Below are 20,139 nucleotides of genomic sequence, written 5' to 3'. Positions count from 1 at the left end.
AGAATTTGACTTCAGCACTGCGCCTCCTCTGAGTGTCCGTGTGCGTTTCTCTTTCCTCCTAGTTGTAGGACTTCCACTCAGCCAGCGTTCCTGTGGTTCTGGGTGATGTCCCTTCCGTGTTTTAGTTTCACTTTTGAAGTAGTTGTTCAAAGCAGCAAACTCCGGCGTTAACCTATGCCGCCATCTTGGTTCTCCCCCAATGCTCTCATTATTAACAAGACTTTCTTTTTGTCTATTTTTTTCTATCCCCATTTTAATGTCTACATACAAAGAGCAAACACTAAAATGATAAACTAATGAACCAAATTTTTTAAGTTGAATAATGTCAACAGCCCTATCATCTGGCAAGTCTGACTTTCCCGTACCCATTCTACAGGTGAGTTAGCAGAAAGTAAGAGAATGAGGGTAAAATTTACTTTTCTAGAGATAATAAGTAGCAACTTTGGCAAAGAGAATTACTTTCCTTAAAAATAGTTACGGAAGACAATGTGGCTTGAAGGTTATAGTTGCAGACACAAGAGTCAAATTGCCAAGTTTCAAATCCCTGTTTTTCTATTTGCCAGTCTGTGTAAATATTTTGGTTTCTCTGAACAGTATAATTCCTTCACTTTCCTTCTATATATAATTCCCTTTCCCCTAAAAAGGAAATGAAAATAATTTTCCATTATCTTCCTTCCCTGTAAAATGTTAATAATCATGAAAGCTCCCTCACAGGATTGTTGTGAGGAATATCATATGCAAAGCTCTGGTAAATGATAAGCATATGAGAGTTAACTCTTGCTATTATAAAGACTATGGATGAAGTGTACTGCTCACCTTCCCTTGATGGATTTTATCTTTTATTGCTACTCTATTAAGTGTTCAAAATAGTACATTTTGGGGTGAATGATAAAACCACATCTCTGCTTTGAAACTACTCCTTATCAAGAGCTCCCATGGATGGGACTCTATTTGCACCACATTTTTTTTGTCCTTTTTAAAAATATATCTTTATTGGTTTCAGAAAGGAAGGGAGAGGGAGTGAGAGAGAGATAGAAACATCAAGGATGAGAGAGAATCATTGATCAGCTGCCTCCTGCACACCCACATTGGGGACCGAACCCGAAATCCAGACATATGCCATGACCTAGAATCCAACGGTGATCCTCAACCACTGAACCACACTGGCCAGGCTGCATCATCCTCTTGATGACTATCTGATTATGCCAGGAGAAGAAAGCTGATCCATGGGAAAACAGAACACCCCTTATTTTCCGCATACCATCTTCCAAGGATATCAATAATGAGATTCAGAAAATATATGGAGAAAATACGTTGGGGATACCTCAGGTAATGTCGATTTGGTACAGGCAATTCTATTCACCCATGCATTAGAAGGAAGAATTGACCACAAAGAGGAAGAGGCAAAGAGAGCCTGGGAGATGAGGGGAGGAAAGAGGCCATGCAGTCATTAAGAGCTATGTCTCAGCTCCTGACTCCCTCTTACCTACAAGTAAGCCTATAATAAGATCAGCTAAAATATGTCTTCTTTACTTGAGTGCAAATAAAGATACACTCACTCTAATAAATTGAAATTTGGATGAATGATTTATGCCTCTTCCAACTAAATAACCCCTGCCTCAAATAGATGTTTTCGTATGGTAGAACTATAAGCATAAAGTTCTGTAAAAATTCATTGAGCAGGCGTGGGCAACCCCTGGCACGCGTGCCAAACATGGCACGCCAGTAACTTTTGCTGGCACGCGAAACCCTCTCTTATAATCTTCCATTTACAATTTCTTTCTTAATATCATTTTTTTTTATTTTTCAGATAAATTCAGTGTAGGTGCATCTTAGATATATAAATAATTTTACATAACAAGTTATCTTAAAGACCATAGACATGGATTGATGAGAGAGGGGAAGAGCAATTTCTATGCCTCTGCCTTAACTCTCCCTGCCTTCCTAGACCCGACCAGTGTTTTGGTTTCATCCACATATGCTTGGGAATCTTTGTTCTCAGTGATGAATTTTGTTAAGTCTCATAATAGCAGTAGCCTGACGGATGAAAGTAGTAGCTCGTGCATATCTCTGAAGGTCACAAAATATAAACCTGATATAAAATCTCTGTTATCAGTGATGCAGCAGCAAAAGTCCCCACTGATAATATCAAACGGAGTCATAAAGTTTTCTGTCGGACTATCAGTGTACATGAATACATTAAAAAATAAATGTATTTTCCATCATCATATACTGTGTTTTTGTCGCTCAAATGAATTTTATTATTTCTTCAAGGTTCTTCACATACGTACACCTTAAGAGATATCAAGTAGGCGTAACATGTTCTCAAAAAATTAGGGTTGGCATGCAGAAGAATTTTGAGTCAGAGATTTTGCTGGTTTTGGCACGCATTCACAAAAAGGTTGCCCACCCCTGGCACTGAGTGATAAATGTAAGCAAACTGTGGGGGATGGGGGGGAGTGGGTTGATCTCAGACAATGCCAAGCATCTCTATGCTGAAAATAAACTTAGAAGAATTGATTTTTCTCATATCAACAATGGAAAGTTGCCTAAAGCCCATAAAGAAAGACGTGCTGCCGAAGCATTTTTGGCTCAGTGAATAGAGTGTCGGCCTACAGACTGAAAGGTCCCTGGTTCGATTCCGGTCAAGGGCATGTACCTGGGTTGGGGGCACATCTCCAGTAGGAGATGTGCAGGAGGCAGCTGATCGATGTTTCTCTCTCATCGATGTTTCTGACTATCTCTCTCTTTCCTCTCTGTAAAAAAATCAATAAAAAAATATATAAAAAATTAAAAAAAAGTTAAAAAAAAAAGAAAGAAAGAGGTGCTGTGAAACAATAAGTGCTAAATTTTTGCAAAAAGGGTTAAAATGTTCAGAAGGGACAATCCGAAACAAGTAATCTTCTGTAAGAACAGCTTTAAGGAGAAAGTGGCAAGATGGCATCAGTTTATTCAAAGATTTAGAAGAAAATGAGCTTAGGTAGAAGACATAACAATAATGACGATGGTGGTAACAGAATATTAGTGAGGAGTACCAGTATAGGAAGGCTGCAAGATGTAATGTAAAGAGCTCAAAGGTTTACTATTTATAGGTTTCTAGTAGAATCCAAATTCTGTCTTGGACAAATGATTTTATATCCCCTACTCACATCCTGTCTGTTTTACAATTGGAATAACAGAAAAAAATCCAATTAAGAAATGGGCAGTGGACTTGAATAGACACTTCCCCAAAGAGGACAGACATCCAGATGGCCAATAGACATATGAAAAGATGCTCAACATCACTAATAATCAGATAAATGCAAATTAAGCCACAAGGAGATATTATCTCACAACTGTCAGCAAACAACAAGTGTTGGCCAGGATGCTGAGAAAAGGAAATCCTCCATTACTGTTGGGTGGGAATGCAGATTGGTGCAGCCACTGTGGAAAATAGTATGAAGGTTCCTAAATAAATTAAAAATGAAACTGTCTTATGACTCAGCAATTCAACTTTGGGGAATATATCTGAAGAAACCTGAAATACTGATTAAAAATAACATATGCACCTCTATGTTTATTGAAGCATTATTTACAACAGCCAAGATTTGGAAGCAGCCCAAGTACCCATCAGTAGATGAGTGGATAAAAAATCTGTGGTACATTTACACCATGGAACACTACTGGGCCTTAAAAAAGAAAGAAATCTTTCTGTTTGTGACAGCATGAATAGACCTGAAGAGTATTATGCGAAGTGAAATAAGCCAGTCAGAGAAAGACAAGTACCATATGATTTTGCTTATATGTGAAATCTAATGCACAGTATAAATAAACAAACAGAATAGAAACAGACTTAATACAGGAAACAGACTGACACCTGTTAGGGGTGGGGGCTGAGTGGAAAAGCTTAAGGGATTAAGCAAACAAAGAAATTCATAGACATAGAAGTTATGATGATAACTGGAGAGAAAGGCTGGAGGGAGATAAAAGATGGTAAAGATGGGATAAATGGTGACTGAAGACCACTTATGGTGGTGAACATACAATACAATATAAAGATAATGTATTATAGAATTACATACCTGAAACCCCAATAAATTCAATACATTTAAAGAATAAAATTAGAATAGCAATGCATGTCATGTAGGGTTAACATGATGATTAAGAATAATAACTTTTTCATCAAATAGACCTAGGCTTCTATCCTGATTTGTAATAAAGGCTTATAAAATATGTAAGTTTTTTAAAATTCTTATGCTTTTTGGTATTAATTCCCAACTACAAGGGTTATTAATGAACAGAGGAATAGAGATTTAGCTTGAACCATCAAGCTATAAACAGATTTTACCCTAACTTTTATTGGAATTCGTATTAAGTTGTTTATGGTTTATCCAAATAGCAATTGTACTATTCTTAACTGCACATGAGAGACTGAGGGAAAAACAGACCCAGTAATAGTTATTTGTTCATGTTTTGTAATGACATATCATCTCTCAATCATCCATGTCATTTAACGCATAACCTATCTTGTTTGTGTATCTGAATAGTTATTATGTTATCTCTATTCAATTGCAATATGGATTCTTAGTTTCCTAAGACCAATTTTATATTCTTAAGAATTCTGATATTAATCCATAAGAAATTTTACAACTTTTATATGCTCAGTCAAGATCATCATCTTAGGTAAGTCACTTCACCTCTTTGAACATCAGTTTTCTCATCTGTAAGGTAGGGTTAATAACAACTAACACTTCATATGTCACCAAGTTTGACAACAAATACAATTCTCATTGTCAAATCTTGGAAAACATATACTAACTCCAAAGGTTCTGTCATGAAAACAAACAAACAGCTCAAAGTGGTAAGCTTTTGCAAAAAGTCTATATAATTAAGCCGGTTTCTAGGTTATATATATTTCATGCCATTTCTCTAAATTTAGCCCTCTTTATTCACCATAAAAGCTTCAGCATATAAGAAGCAGTAAAAAAGAATATCATGTACATTAAGAAAAATTAAACCTCAAATGAAAACTTAATCCTCAATGTGAGCAAATCTTCCCTTTCAGTAACTCGTGACCATTCAATTTGCATTTGGAATCGTTCTTTGAGAATAAGATACTATAATTTCATTGGCATTGGTGATGTATGTTGTGGTATATGGTTCTAATTGCCCACTCACTATCCATTCTCATTGTCCTTTTTTTTTTTTTTGTCAGCTATTCCTTTTTAATATTTAGGTTAGCATAAAGGGCCATTTTTAACTCCAAAATTCCCTATAAAAATATTTAAAATATGGAATTAGAAACAGGGTTATTCACAATTAGAAACAGCTCAACTGTCCAGTTGCTGGGGTCCTGCCCCAGCAGGTCCAGGGCTTCCCCAAAGGTGTGGACGGAGTCGGCGAAGAAGGAATGACATGGAGACAGCGTTCAGTTATCAGAAGCCTAGCCAGGATCTCCAGCCAAGTTCTGGTCTGGGTCTCCAGCGAAGTTCTGGTTTGGATCTCCAGCCAGGCTCTATGTCCATGTTCTCTTGCAGGGTTCTCCAGGTTCTCCAGCCAAGTTCTGTAGCCATGTTCTGTCCAGGTTCTCCAGCCAGGTTCAGTCACCAGGTTCTAGTCAGGTTCTCTTGCCGTGTTCTATCCAGATTCTGTAGCCTGGTTCTGTCTCTAGGATCTTCATCTAAGTTCTGCTGCCAGTTTCTGTCCAGGATCTTTTGCCATGTTCTTCAGCGAAGTTCTTCTGTCTCTAGGTTCTGTGTAGGTTCTGTTCATTGTCCTTTTTAATAACCTCAGTTTGTTGGGGGTGGAGAAGTACACCCAGATAAATTTAGTCATCTTATAAACATTTGCAGATAGATGTGGTCATGGTGAACAATGTTGGCCAACCAGATGCAAGGATCACCTGGTGGGGTTTTTTGAAATATCTGCAGAAAGAACATTGATATGTGTCCCTTTCCAAATTCATATATTGAAATTCAATCCCCAATATGATGATATTTGGTGGTGGAGTCTTTGGGAAGTAATGTGGTCATATGGTGGAGCCCTCATGAATGGGACTAGTGCCCTTCTAAAAAGAGGGCCAAACCTCTATCTGCCACGTGAGAATACAATAAGAAATTGGCAGTGTGAAATCTGGAAGAGGGCACTCATCAGAACCCAACTGTGATAGCACCTTGATCTCAGACTTCCAATCTCCTGAACGGAGAGAAAAGCATTGCTGCTGTTTGTAAGCCACCCAGTCTACGGTAATTTATCACAGCTGCCAGAACTTTGTGAAACAAAAATATTCAGTGGCTCTGCTCCCTTTGGCCTTTTTAATTCCAGCCTTCTTCTTGCTTGGGATCCAGAAGTAAAGTCTAGGTCCCTTCTGTCATCCCTAAGATACTGCTCTAACCCTGGTTTGCCAGATCCCTAAGCTTCTTATTCCACGAAAAAAAAAAAAAAAAGAAAGAAAGAAAAGAGAGCAATACAGAAATAATCACAAGATTTTAAGAAGAAAGAACTATCTTAGTTACCAACTTGATTTCACAAATGTTCAATTTACCACATTGATTTAAGGTCACTTGCTAAATTTATGTCAGAGCAACTTCATGAATCTACATTAAGAAAATTATAGAAAGATAAAAGCACTTATAGCAATTATACTTTTCAAAAAGGATTAACTGATGTGTGTTATTTCTAAATAACATGGAAGCAATTGCTATTCAGCTCCATTAAATTCTATATCTTGAATCATCACTTTATATTTTGAAGCAAAAAAATAATTTTAAGAGTATGTTGTTCAATTTTTTTTTACATTGTAAGAAAACTGAGTCCTGGAAAAATGATGAAATCACCCAATGATGTTCATTAAATTTTTTAAAAGTTGACTTAAGGGTTAGTATCCCAGTTTCTAATAGGACTTGAATTGCCTTCTTCCACCTTACAACTTAAAAAGTGTAAATATGAAAGTATGTACATGAAAATTATAACTATGCATTACAGTTATAGAGGTTTAATGTGGAAAACTAATAAAATAAAACGTAGGCACATGGGAAAACTTTAGAATTTATTTTTCACCTGGGTATAGAAAGGGGCAAATTATCTTGAGTTGCTTTATAGTTAAAAAAAAAAAATTCTTCTCTTTCCTCTCCTACGCTAATTGTTAAAAGAACAACAGTCATTCAAGACAGTTTCTAATTGTATATTAAAGGGGAATATTTAAATGCTATATGTAAATTTGTGTCAGATTATGATGAAAGAGATACTTTACAATACTTGTTCCCTGGGTATGTCTTAGATCCATGAGATCAATGAAATTTATAAAGTTCATACAACTAAGATTTTGTCTTTTCTTAGGTTTGCAGGGACACTGTAACTGCTGGGTAAAGTTTATTTTCAGTAACACATTGAAAACTAAAGATAAATGAAGGCCATAGACAGTTTAGTTGGCAAAGAAATGAATAATTACTTCTTATGGGAAGAACAGGCAAAGCATCATCAAGTTGCTTAGGTGTTGTGTTTTCCTGTCAATCAGGTTGTACATTGACCCAAAGAACAAGTGACCACTAGGACAGAGCTCCCAGTCTATTTTCTGAGAATAAAGGTTGTTACTCTCAACACTTTCTCATCCCTTACCCACAGTTCATAGAGAAATTCCAATGGAAACAAGTAGATGGGGAACTTGGCTGTCATTAAGATATGTGTCTTGTCCTTTCTCGCCACACCTTGTCCCACACCTTTTTTTTTCCCACATTTGTTTCATTATTCCCCACACAGACCAAGGCAAGCTGTGAAACACAGACAGGGCCAGATTCAGGTTTGATCCACACACTAAAACCTTAGCAATTAGAGGGGAGATTCCTTCACAATTGCAAAATTCTGGGAAAGCGTTCTTATTGGTAACATTTGGGTCATAAATGCTCCGTATTTTAATTACTCCATCCAAATAAATTAGATATTATTGTTGTCCATTTGAAATCATCTACACTCCACTTGATCATGCTGTTAGTCACTATGATTCACTTTAAACACTTGAAGCAAATGGCTTTACAAATACATTCCAGAATAAGGAAGGGGCTGTTTGGGTTCTACAGTAATCTTTTTTTTTAATTGGTCAGTTACAAGCAGACCCATGCAACAATATCTGGTATAGGTAGTGCTGAAAATGTTGCTAAGATTTTTGTTTATAGAATTAACTAGAGGCCCGGTGCATGGAATTCTTGCATGGGTAGGGTCCCGGCGATCAGGGCTGATCAATGCCTTCCTGCTGCTGACCAGAACCTTCCTTCATTCCTGGTGGTCAGCACACATCATAGCGAGTGATTGAACTCCTGGTCTCCCAGTTGAACTCCAGAGGGGACAATTTGCATACTAGGCTTTTATATAGATAGATATTCATCTTTAACTTCCAACTGCATCCTGATTAGACTTTTATTTTCCATTCTTACAGTGACTGGACAACTCCCCCCCACCCCCCGCATCCTACTCGCTGTTTTAAGTTGCTGTGCTGGCCACCACACACTCTTCATGCCTGGTAGCCATGCCTCCCCAAAACTGAGGAAATCAATGACTTCCTGTTCACAGCCAGGAGAAAGGACACTAAATGTGTCCACATGAAGAAAGGGAGATATCTTTATACCTTGGTCATCACAGACGCAGGGCAGGCAGAGAAACTGAAGCAGTCCCTGCCCTCAGGTTTGGCAGTGAAGGAACTGAAATGAACCAGACAAGCTGAACCAAACTGTGTTCAAATTTTAAAAATTAAAATTACGCATGGAAACCTAAAGCTCATAAATATTATTTCTATAATAAAATACATAAAAATTCAAAAATATAAAAATTAATTATGTAAAAATTGATGTGATTTTTAACCCAAGATTAAAAAGTAATATGAAATTAAAATAATAAAAATACCACATTCCTAATACTTCCTTAAAGAGACATTTTTATTAGACCAAATATTTATAGAGGAAAAACTAATATTTTAATTATTAGATTACTACAGATTTATGATACTTTAGGCCAAATATTTATCTTCCAAAAAACTATAGTAAAAGCAAACAAAGCATTTTCTAGCAAGATAGTAGTAAGCAATTTTTAAATGACAGCAATAAAATAAATTATTAGGTTGAGAATATTCAGACACTGACTGCATAAGTAAAATTGGCTTTAAAACAAAATTTGAAAATCGGATACATACAGAGGGACATTCAAAATGATACAAGACAGTTTTTCATTAACAGATGAAAAACTATATTCAGGCAAACATAGATATATTGTTATCAAAGTAAGATTGAAGCAAAAAAGTTTAAACCAGGGTAAAAATGTTGTTTTATATTGATAAACTCAGAATTCATAGTATAGTGGTATTGAAACTTTAAGCAAGAGTAAATAAATAGAAATACAAGAGAAAGTAAAATTTTAAAATAACATCGGCTCATGGTAAGTTATAGGTAAATATATATACAATATCAGGATACTTAAATAATGTAGTATATCCAATTGTTTACTTGGAGAGAACATTTACGGACATATTCATGCATCATCCACAAAGTGATTATTTAAGATTCCATAAAGTATATTTAAAAACTTATCCTCAAATAGTTTATCCATATTCTCATATCACAAGCAATAAAGATCTAAGTTAGGGTTTTTTTGGTTGTTGTTGTTGTTGTTAATCCTCACCCAAGGATACTTTTCTATTGATTTTAGAGAGCGCCGATGGGAGGGAGGAAAGGAGGGAGGGAAGTCCAGAATGTAAACTGAGGCGAGAAAGAAAGCTGCAGAGCAGGTCGAGGACGACAACCTGTGCTGTCACTCAGGGGACACTCAGGAGCACTCAGTGCTGGGTTTAATGCTCCACTGTCACCATTTTGTGATTCTTCATAATTTTACCTTAAAACTCAGCTTTGTAAGTAAAGTTTATGGAGACAATGGTGCATGCGCATGAGGGGATGTGCGCAATATGAGTACCTGCTTTTCCCTTCACAAACAGCATTGCAGAAGCCCCATGGCACAGAATTTCCATGGACCCATGATGGTGGGAGTTCAGTGAGACTCAACATGAGTACCAGTAAGCTTGCTCTGTCTCCCACTAAGTAAGGGGGTGCTGACAGCCCTGAGAGGCTACATCCTTTTCATTTGAACCAGTTGCCTTTGGGGACCCTGAAAACAGCTGTAAGCATGCGGCTCCGCCCAGGGATAGTAATAGGGACAGAGTGAGAGAGCACTGAGGATTGTCCCAAGGAAACTGAAAACTTATGATTGTCCTGAACGAATGACTCATCGCCCATGATCCTCCTCAAATAGCAGCACGTTATTCTAGTCAAGATTCTGGAAAACACTCCTCCTTGTAGACAATATAACCAAGTGCAGTCTGATATGTGGACCCGGACTTCTGTGTGGGGATGTACCTCAACGGAGAACTTGTCCTGGGGTTGTATGGGGATCACACTCTGACACAAACCACCTCGGCCACCTCCATGTCTGCTTGAAATGTCCTGCGGAGAGCTTTATTACAGAACTTAGGGGTTGGATATATGTAACATACGTGAAATGTATTCCTGGGGGTGGGGGAGGGATGGTATTTTAGACTTTAGTATTCAATTATAACTTACTAAAAAAAAAATTCTATTTCACATTCACAAATCTATGGAAGTCTAAAAGACCTTCAAGTTCTTTACCCAAAATTATGTAAGTTGGATTTGAGGACAGATATGATCCTCAGTGTAAACGTCTGGACACAACCAAAATTTCCAGGGAGTACTTCAGACTTGTAAGGTAGTGGACCTGGTGAGACCAAAGTCCAAGTGTCCAACATGAAAGGAGACCCAGCTAATATCTGGGTTACAGATGAAACACGCAGAGCATTCATTACGATGAATAAATATATGATATGTTAAAAGGCACATTGGAAAACAGGCTAGGAGAGTAGGGCAGAAGGACCTAGAGGCCCAGAAGAGATGGAGGGACACTGCTGGGCTGGTTGGGGGGCGGGGCTGTGGACAGACCCTATGAAGGTGGACCCACCCCCACGCTCAGAAACCCTCTGTGACTCCACAGTGCTCTGTGAGGCAGGCCTGGCTATAAAGCCAAGAGTCGGAGCCCTCAGAGCTCAGTTGCTTTAAGCAGCGTTGTTGTTCGGAAAATGGAACTCGGTCTATTTCTGAATAGCCTTCTAGAGCTTTATCTGAGCTTCGGCTCAGAATTTTTATATGATAATCTCAACCCAATTTCCATCTTGGTGTTGAGCTTATTCTTCCTCTTCATTTTTTTCGTGGGAATTCCATCCATCCCAACGTTCTGGAAAAATGAACATACCCCAAAGGTAAGGAACCCTGAGTGAGTGAGCCCCCAAAGAGTTCTTCATTGTAGTTGCCATTTCGATTCCCACATTTCTAAATGAGTTTGGATGAGTCAGAGAGACACTGAAGATGGCACATCTGAGGAGAGAACAGAACATCGCTTCTCTAGGGGAAGAGACCAGGCAGGGGTAGGGGTTGAGGGAGGACTCAGGCTTCCATCTGAATCTCACAGACCATCGGGGTGTGGTGACAGGTTTCTGGCTCCAAACACAGGGATTCCCTATCCTGGATCCAGTTATTCAGAGACGTGGGAGTCTCTGTGGGACATCAGAGTTAACCAGCACTTCATCCTGAGTCATGCTGCCCTGGCAGCCATCACTTAACCAAGCCTTTGTGTTGGGCTGCTAAGCAGGGAGGGCTGAGCCTCTGAGAGCCTCTGAGTGAGCAGAGGCTGCAGCCTGAGCACCATCAGGTTACGGGGTCCTATCTGAGGGGACAGAGATGGACTGTAGGCCTCAGATGATATGCCGACCTAGAGCAGAGGACCTCTGAGTATACCAAGTGTGGACCCCATAAACAAAGTCCTTCTTTTTAGTTTTAAAAAAGGAAAAATTAAAAACATTTTAAAGCTTTAAGAATGGTAAAAGGAACACAAAGTTCTATTAGTTAAAATGTATTTGGTTGGCTCAGAGAGACATTATTCTTAGATAGTAAATGGCTGAGTGTCCTAGGGGGAGGAGGAGAGAAATGAGGCCTAATCACCCACTCATTCCTTTTTGTTCTCAGCATCGGGTCAGAGCCAAGAGGAGAAGGAAAGGTGGGACATGGAGAGGTAAGGTTCTGCCTATTCCACCTGAGCTCCCCAAGGGTGACCCTTCTGTCTCCTTCCCATGAGGTACCAGGTCCACGGTCTCTGTCAGTTGGTAGATACAGCCCCTCTCATGAAACAGAGCCCGCAGAGGAGAGGCTCATGGAAAGACTGGACCTGAGATATTGCTCAGATTCCCTGCTCTGCTGTCCCTGGGTAAGAAGCAGTGAGGGACCTAGGCCATGGGTGTTGCCCAGTAGATGTCGAGAGTCAGAAGTTCTGTCTCCTGACTTAGAGAAAGTACTCTGACTTCAGGATGATCAGATTCCTCTTTGTTGTGACCATTGGCCTCTCTGCTTCAGAGTGGTTTTGAGCATCAAATGCAGTCCTATCTAATAATAGAGAAACATGGTAATTAACCATAACTTTGCTACCCTTCCCATTGGCTAATCAGCGAGATATGCAAATTAACTGCCAACCAAGATGGGGACCGGCAGCCAGGCAGCAGAAGCAAACAGGAGGCTTGCTTGCTCCAGTGACGGAGGAAGCTAAGGTTCCCTGCCTGCTGCTGCCGGCCTCTGAACTGCTCTCTAAGAAACAATGTTACAATTATAGAAGCTAAACAAACTCCAGAAACCTGCTTTCAGCCAGCTGGGCCTCGGAGCTGTAGCTGAAACAGTGTTTCAAATAAAGAACCCAAACAAACCCAGAGACCTACTTTCAGCAGCCGAGCCTCAGAGCTAAAGCCAGCTCTCAGCTCCAGTGACAGCCATAGAAGGTAAATAAATCCCAGAATAAAAAAAAAGAATAAAAAAAAAAGGAGAGGTTGGGAGCTTCAGTCACCCGCCAGCCTGAAAACGGCCCTCAGCCCCTCACCCAGACTGGCCAGGTAACCCAGTGGGGACCCTGACTCTGAAGGGGGTGTGACCAGCTGCAAACAGCCATCATCGCCTCATCAAGGCTGGCCAGACACCCAAGCGGGACTCCCACCCTGATCCAGGACACCCTTCAGGGCAAATGAGCTGGCCCCCACCCATGCACCAGGCCTCTATCCTATATATAGTAAAAGGGTAATATGCCTCCCAGCACCGGGGTAAGCGGAGCCGCGAGGCATCCTGAACCCGGGATCAGCGGAGCTGTGAGGCCTCCTGGCCCCTGGAGCAGCTTGACAGTGGGCAGTGCCCAAACCCCCTGATCGCCTTGCGGCTCTGTGTGTGACAGAGGGTGGGGCCACAACCTCCCTATCCCCCGTTCTCTGTGTGTGACAGGGGGCGGCGCCCCAACCCGCTGTTCCGCCCTGCTCTGTGATGGGGTGGCGCCCCAACTCCCTGATCTGCCTGCTCTATATGTGACAGGGGGCGGTGCCCCAACTCCCCTATCGGCCCTACTCTGTGCATGACATGGGGGAGGTCCCCAACCCCATGATCCGCCCTGCTCTATGCGTGACAGGGTACGGAGCCTGAACCCCCCTGATGGGCAATGCTCAGTGCGTGACAGGCGGCAGCGACCCAACCCCCTGATCAGCCCTGTTCTGTGCTTGACAGGGGGCGGCGCCCCAATGCCCCAATCGACCCTACCCTGAGCGTGACGGGGGGTGGCATCACAACATCCCAATCCGCCCTGCTCTGTGCGTGACAGGGGGTGGCACCCCAACTCCCCAATCGACCCTGCTCTGAGCCCTTCCAGGGGATGGACCTAGGAATTGGCCTGCCCTTTGTCACCCAGGAGCGGGCCTAAGCCATCAGGTCGTTATCTCCCGAGGGGTCCCAGACTGTGAGAGGGCACTAGTGGGGCTGAGGGACACCCTCCACCCCCGCACACCAGTGCACAAATTTTTGTGCACCAGGCCTCTAGTACTACATATAAAAGTACTTTATCAATTAAGCAACACACACATGGGGGGGGGCATCTTATTAATATTATCATTGACCATTTGATTTCATTTACTAATTCTTGAGTGTTTCACAATCTTTTATCCCAATGGTCTCCCATAAAAGGATCCCTGTGTAATGCCTATGTGTCTACCTTCCTTACATGTAACTCACTCTCCTGGTTCCAGGTTCGAGATATCACAGCGAGGACGACGAAAGGGAGCTGATTTCTCTCATGAAAAGGTGACCAGTCTTTCCCCATTTTTCCTGGTCTCTCTATAACATGTTCTGTGCAATTCTAGGGGTTCAGTGGAGCCCTCCCTAGTCATGGTAGAGGTTGACATAGGAAGGGGAATGTGAGTGAATGCTTGGGATGAGTGCAACTGAGTGCATTATGAAGTCATAGATGTGGAGTAAGAAGGGGCAGCAGGCTTCAGGTGGCCCCACCCTCACCAGGACCTCCTTTCCTTATTCTGGTCCTGGCTGCATCTTTTTACCTCTTGTCTCCTGCAGCACCCTGGGACCGAATTATGACATCACCCGCTTTCGTCAACTTTTATGTCCAGACTCCTCTTGTGAGGTGTGTAACAATGACGCCACTAAAATCAGTCGGCTTTACTTAAAGTCTTTGGAAGCTTCTACTCCATCTGAGTCTCCTGTGGCTTCCACAGCTCCTGTGACAGCTTCTGTGACTGAGACATCATTCAGTCAGTCCTCTGCTTTCTCAGGAGTCCCTCCAGGAGAACTCATACCAACTCCACTGCCTGAACCTTCCCAACCATCTCCCTCCATTCTCCTCTCTAACTCAATGACAACCTTGGGTAATTTTCTGTCACCCTCACCACCGGGTCAAACTCTGCCTCCACAGCCAGTGCACCATTCCTCACCTCAACCCAAAGACCTGTGCTCTTCGACCTTGACACAATATGATTTACATCAAGGGTTTCTTGCCCTCCGTTCGACAAAGATCTCTTTTGGGGCAGACCCTGAAGCCAAACTTATAGATCCTAGTCATCTCTTACTTCTCAGCCCTGATGAGCATGACTCAGCACAGGAGTACATATATCCTAAAACCAGGGAAGACAACTTAAACCAAAAACCTGCCCAGCAATTCTGGGGTCTCCCAACTCTGCACAGCGAGTCCTTGTCCTCTGCTGTCCATGCCTCTGGTGAATATTCAATCGTCTTCAATGGCATCTCAAATTCCGTCATAGACCAAGAATGCCCAGGACTTTCTGATTTACAATCTCCATCCTTGGCAGAGGTCCAACCTCAACCCTTGCCTCAAACCCTGCCTCAGTCCCAGCACTTACATCTCACTCAGATCCAAACCCAGGCCCACCTTCAATCCCCACTCCCAATCCTACCATCCAGTCCCATTACCCAGAATAAGGTCTGTGAAATGAATGTCCACATACCCAATAATGAATCAGAACGTAACACCTCGTCGGAAAGTGAATGCCTGGAATGCAGTGTGTTGCTGAAAGAACAGGAAAGTTTGTGGGGTTTAACCTCTGTGGTTCAAAGTTCTAAGGCCCATCTTGTAATCTCCATCGATCCTGTAGAGTTTCCTCTCAGCAGTGAATTTCGAGATAAATTTGAGCATCACCTTAGAAAGAGGCTCATCCAACACCACCAGGGCCAGCCCAGCATGATCAATGGGTCTCTGTCACTAATGAGGCCTCTGAGCAATTGCTCAGGCATACTTGAGTCAAAGAGCAGTTCTGGCCTCTCACGGATCTCTGTGGAGAAGGACCAGACTAGTGAAAATCCAAATGTTGGATTGAGCCAATCAGGAAGCTTCTATGAGAGGAGCTCAGAAATGTTTCAAATAGAGGAGAATGAGGGGAAGGAGGAGGGACACAGCCAAGAGAATGATCCTTTAAAAGTTCATCTGCTGAGTGATTCAAAGACCTCCTCACATAAACCCGTTGATATACAAGGCACACTCGTAGAGGAAATCCAAAAAATTTTGAAAGCCAAACTGCCTCTTACAAACACCATTAGTGGCAAAAATAGTCAGATACTTTCTCTCATAGCCAACATTCAATTCCCGAAGCTGCCTGCAAGGCGAGCAGGGACCCCACAGGAGACAAATAACAACGGTGTGAATTCTGATGACCCGGCAGAAATACGACAGGGCGCAAATAGGGAGAAATCAGAACCTGCTTCCAGGCCCAGCATGTCTAGGGAGATAGTCAGGGGTGAGAGGCTCAAAGCTCTTCAACCCAAAAGTAGTGGCGTCTTGACAACCAGCAAGCCAGGAAACTCCCAAAAGATAAAGAGAGACACCACTGTGACCACTGAAAACCCACCATCCAAAATATCAGATCTAGCTCCTAACTTATCAGAACTTAGAAAGCAACTAATTGCTGAGATGAACTTGAAGTTGGAGAGCAGGAAGCATAGCCAGGCCCAAGGCCAACCCCTGGACATGTCCAGTGACTCAGACATTTTGACTTACAAAGCCCCCCTGACTCCTGCTAAGTGTATGTCCAATGTGGACACGGAGGTTCACCAGGTGCTGCATGTCCAATCGGAGGACAGCGGAGTCAGTCTGGAGAAGCAGCAGGAACCATGGCTTCCTAAGCAGGCACTGAGGTTCTGCCAGGATCAGAATTCCCCACCAGCTGTAAAGAAAGATATCGTGTGTCCTCCCCCAGAGCCTACAGGCCCCAAATACAAGGAGTTTGGTGCTGGAGATGCACGACTCAGACTTTCCCAACCTGGAGGGAAGAGATTTCCTTCTCAGGACACCACTTTAGAGGACATGCTTGGGAGCAAGTCTTTCCACAGCCGAACACAGACGGCTCCTTCTGATAGCCTTTTGCTACATCAAATGAAGAGCCTTTTTCAAAGGCTTTGTCCTTCAATCAAATGTAAAATGCAAGAAACCACCCAGGAAATGGGAAGGCACAGATCATCTGCACAGAGTAGAGGCCCACTTCAAAGCAGAGCTCCCTTTACTGGAACCACCCAAGTTTATAGAGTCATGTCAGACATGGGCAAGTTTCCAGAAGAGAAACTGGGGCGCCGGCCTGCAGTAGTTACCACCTGCCCCCAAGAGCCCCTTCCTGCCCCAGCGCAGTCCGGAAAGCCTGTGCAGAAGGGAGCAGTGCAGGCCCAGGCAGAGCCAGTGCAGAGGCGTCATTTCCAGCGCAGGGCTCCCTCCGATGACGTGACAAATGCCGTGTCCAGCCGCCACACAGCTATCTTGGCTGGCCAGGACTCTACCAATGCTAGACATACCAGAAATGAGGACAGACCCCCCCAAAATGCTGTGGCATCAAAGGGTCAGCAAATATGCCAGAAGCACCCTCAATCTGTGCCCCTCAGGGGGACTCTGCCCCATGCAAGCCCCAGCTACAGGCCTCAAGCTGCCAAGGGGCCTCCTGCTGTTCTTACCACTGCTGGAGGCGCTACCTTCAGAGATCAGCCTCCACGATTTAGACATACAATGCTTCTCTATAATTTCCAGGGGCAAACATTTCCCAACCCCAAGTAATTCCCTCCTTGTGGGGAATACTGACTTGCCTAATAAATGTTTCTGTAATAACAGTGATGTCTTCTCCGTGTCCTGAGTTGGGGGCAAGGGTTTCTCAGGGCTTGCGCTTAAGTAAAGAAAGGAGTAAGTTCAACTCCTACTGATTGCTTCCTTGGCTTCCAAAAGTGACCATTCCCTGGAGCTCTTGTTGAGAACTAGATACCATGTGCCCTCCCCCTAAGCCCACTTCCTCCCTGATGAGGTTTGAGGAGATGGGCTCTGTCTCCTTCCTCATAGCTTAGCCTTAAGGAACATGGAGAGCAGCCCACACCTTGCCCTTCAGGGAATGCTGTATGTCCTGGAAGGCAGCAGGGAAGACAGGCCTTCCACATCTGAAGAAGATCAAGGACGGGTATATTTTTCAGAAAGTGTTAGTGAAGAAGAGACAGTGGCTTAATCATTAGAAGTCAGTGATCAGAGGATCCCACAGGTGGGTGTACCCTGAATAGGAGTGTTTGGGGGGTATTGTTTTTCCCCTGACAAATGTGCACACCCACACACCCTTTCTACAGTGGTCTAGAGGGAAGGCAAATCCACTTGTACAGACTGAAACACAAAAATGGAATGAGCGTCCTCATGAGCACTTCAGGTAGCTTTTCCAGTAAACCTTGTGAATCCTGAGTATAAATAGAAAAAACAAAACAAAACAAAAACCAAACGAGCCCCCTTTCACTACCACACTAGCATCTTCTTGTCTAGAGTTATGCCATTGGCCATGCAATGTCTGAAGCTAGAGACCACAGAAAAAATGCAGAACAAAAAGGAACTAAAGGTGGAATGGGCCCAAGGCAGGGGATGTGAAGAGGTGAGCAGGCAGCGGAGGGTTGTAACATCCATGTGGACAAGCGGCCAATAACACAGCCTCCCAGTTCCTACACCATCTCATCTTGGGGTCCTTTACTGCCGCTCCAGTGCAGTCACTGCCACACTGCAGACCTTATGACCAGGAACATCTCTGCCTCAGGAATAATATAGTCTGACCTTTGACCCTTTGGCCTCATCCCCTATCCTTCCAGCATAGATGCCCATTGTTAATTTTTCAATTCCAGGTCATTCATTTATCCACTCACTCCCTGTCAATCCACAAAGCTCTTGGCTTCCTCGCTTACTAAGGTAGACTTGATGGCCCATCTAGTGACTAACATTCCAAAAGCTCCATGACAATGGGCCCCCCTTCCAGTTCCCTTTAATCCTTCCTACAAATTTCAACTCTGTGTTTTTCTAGAAATGGCTTCCTATAAGTAATGACCACTACTAGATTAGATCTCACAATGGGTTCTACTGGTTCCATGGAAGTATCTGGAACTCATTCATTCCACAAATAATGCTCCGATGCTTACTAACATGTGAACAAAACAAATGGAGCTCAGTTCTCTGTTTCCTTTGTCTATTCTCTCTAGAAAGCCCCTCAAATCCATGGCAAATCTCACTTTCCTCAAACTGAGGGCATCACCACTTGCTCAACAGATGCGCTGGGCCACTGATCAGAGAGGAGCATGAAGCCATGAGATGGGGACTTTTCAACAAAATATTAAAAATAACAACACTGTGTTTCCAATAATTTAGGAGAATTTTTCCTGTTATGCATGCAAATTACTTAAATGCAGAGCAGATACACTTGTTTATCTCTTTCTTTCCAAAAATGCCATTAAAAGTAAAATATTAGGTGAAAAGATGCTCAATGTCACTAGCCATCAGAAAAAAATGCAAATCACAAGCACTGTGAGATAACAACAGACACACACACAAAAAGGCTAGAAGCAGTCTCTCGCTGAGATTGTCGAGAAGGCGGAACCCTCACACATAGCTGGCGGGAATGGAAAATGGCGCAGCCACTTTGACAAAGAGTCTGGCCTGTTCTCAAAATGTCAAACAGAGAGTTTCCATATGACCCAGCAACTGCACCTCTAAGTACACACTCCTGAGACATGAAAACACATGTCCACAGCAAACTTGTAAACAAATGCTAACAGCAGTAGCATCCAGTATTCATAATACTCAAAAGGTGGAGACAGCCCACATGTCCATCAGCTGAGGAATGGTAAATAAAATGTGGTATGTCCATGCAATGTCATATCTTTTGGCAATAAAAACTATGAATACATGCTATAACATGGATGAACCCTGAAAGCATTATGCTAATTGAATAAAGCCAGTCACAAAGGATCACATGTGATTCCATTCATATGAAATGTTCAACACAGACAAAACTAGAGGAATATAAAATACATTGGTGGTTGCTTAGGGCTGGGGGTGGGGGAAGAAAGGGGAGGAGAGATGACAACTAAAGATTGTAAGTTTTCTTTTTGAAGTCATGAAAATGTTTTAAAATTAACTGTGGGGATGTACATATCTGAAAATCCTAAAATCATAAAATTAGACACTTTAAATGGGTGAATTGTATGGTATGTGAACTATATTTAAACAAAGGATTGAAAGAGAGTAAGTACTTGAGAAGGACAAATAGGGGAAAGGATAAGGAAAAAGATGTCAACACATTTCCGGACTCAGAGAGGGAATGCAGGCAAGAAATGTAAGGAAATGACACGGCTTCATTTTAGCAGTTTATAATCTAAAAACAAGAGCTGTAGTGGTTGTAACTATTCAAGGATTAGCTGGCATGGGGAGAGGAAGTAAATACATATACCACAT

At 42.3% G+C, this 20,139-nt stretch overlaps 1 protein-coding gene across 1 annotated transcript; it reads left to right on the top strand.

Annotated features, from left to right (window-relative positions):
* The first annotated feature begins 322 nt into the window (after positions 1 to 322).
* LOC132212701 (large ribosomal subunit protein eL38-like) lies at positions 323 to 8,689 on the top strand. Its single transcript, XM_059658710.1, has 2 exons — positions 323 to 376; positions 8,499 to 8,689. Exons 1-2 carry the CDS (start codon positions 323 to 325, stop codon positions 8,679 to 8,681), a joined length of 237 nt encoding a protein of 78 aa, XP_059514693.1. The 3' UTR covers positions 8,682 to 8,689.
* The last annotated feature ends 11,450 nt before the right edge of the window (positions 8,690 to 20,139 follow it).

The sequence above is a fragment of the Myotis daubentonii genome, chromosome 11 (genome assembly GCF_963259705.1).
Source record: "Myotis daubentonii chromosome 11, mMyoDau2.1, whole genome shotgun sequence".
In the NCBI taxonomy this organism is placed as follows: domain Eukaryota; kingdom Metazoa; phylum Chordata; class Mammalia; order Chiroptera; family Vespertilionidae; genus Myotis; species Myotis daubentonii.
This window is presented reverse-complemented; position numbering and strand designations above follow the sequence as displayed.

Coding starts and splice junctions, on each gene's coding strand:
- LOC132212701 (XM_059658710.1), top strand. CDS start 323: ATGTCAACAGCCCTATCATCTGGCAAGTCTGACTTTCCCGTACCCATT. Junction 377..8,498: donor TTCCCGTACCCATTCTACAG/GTGAGTTAGCAG, acceptor CATGCCTGGTAG/CCATGCCTCCCCAAAACTGA.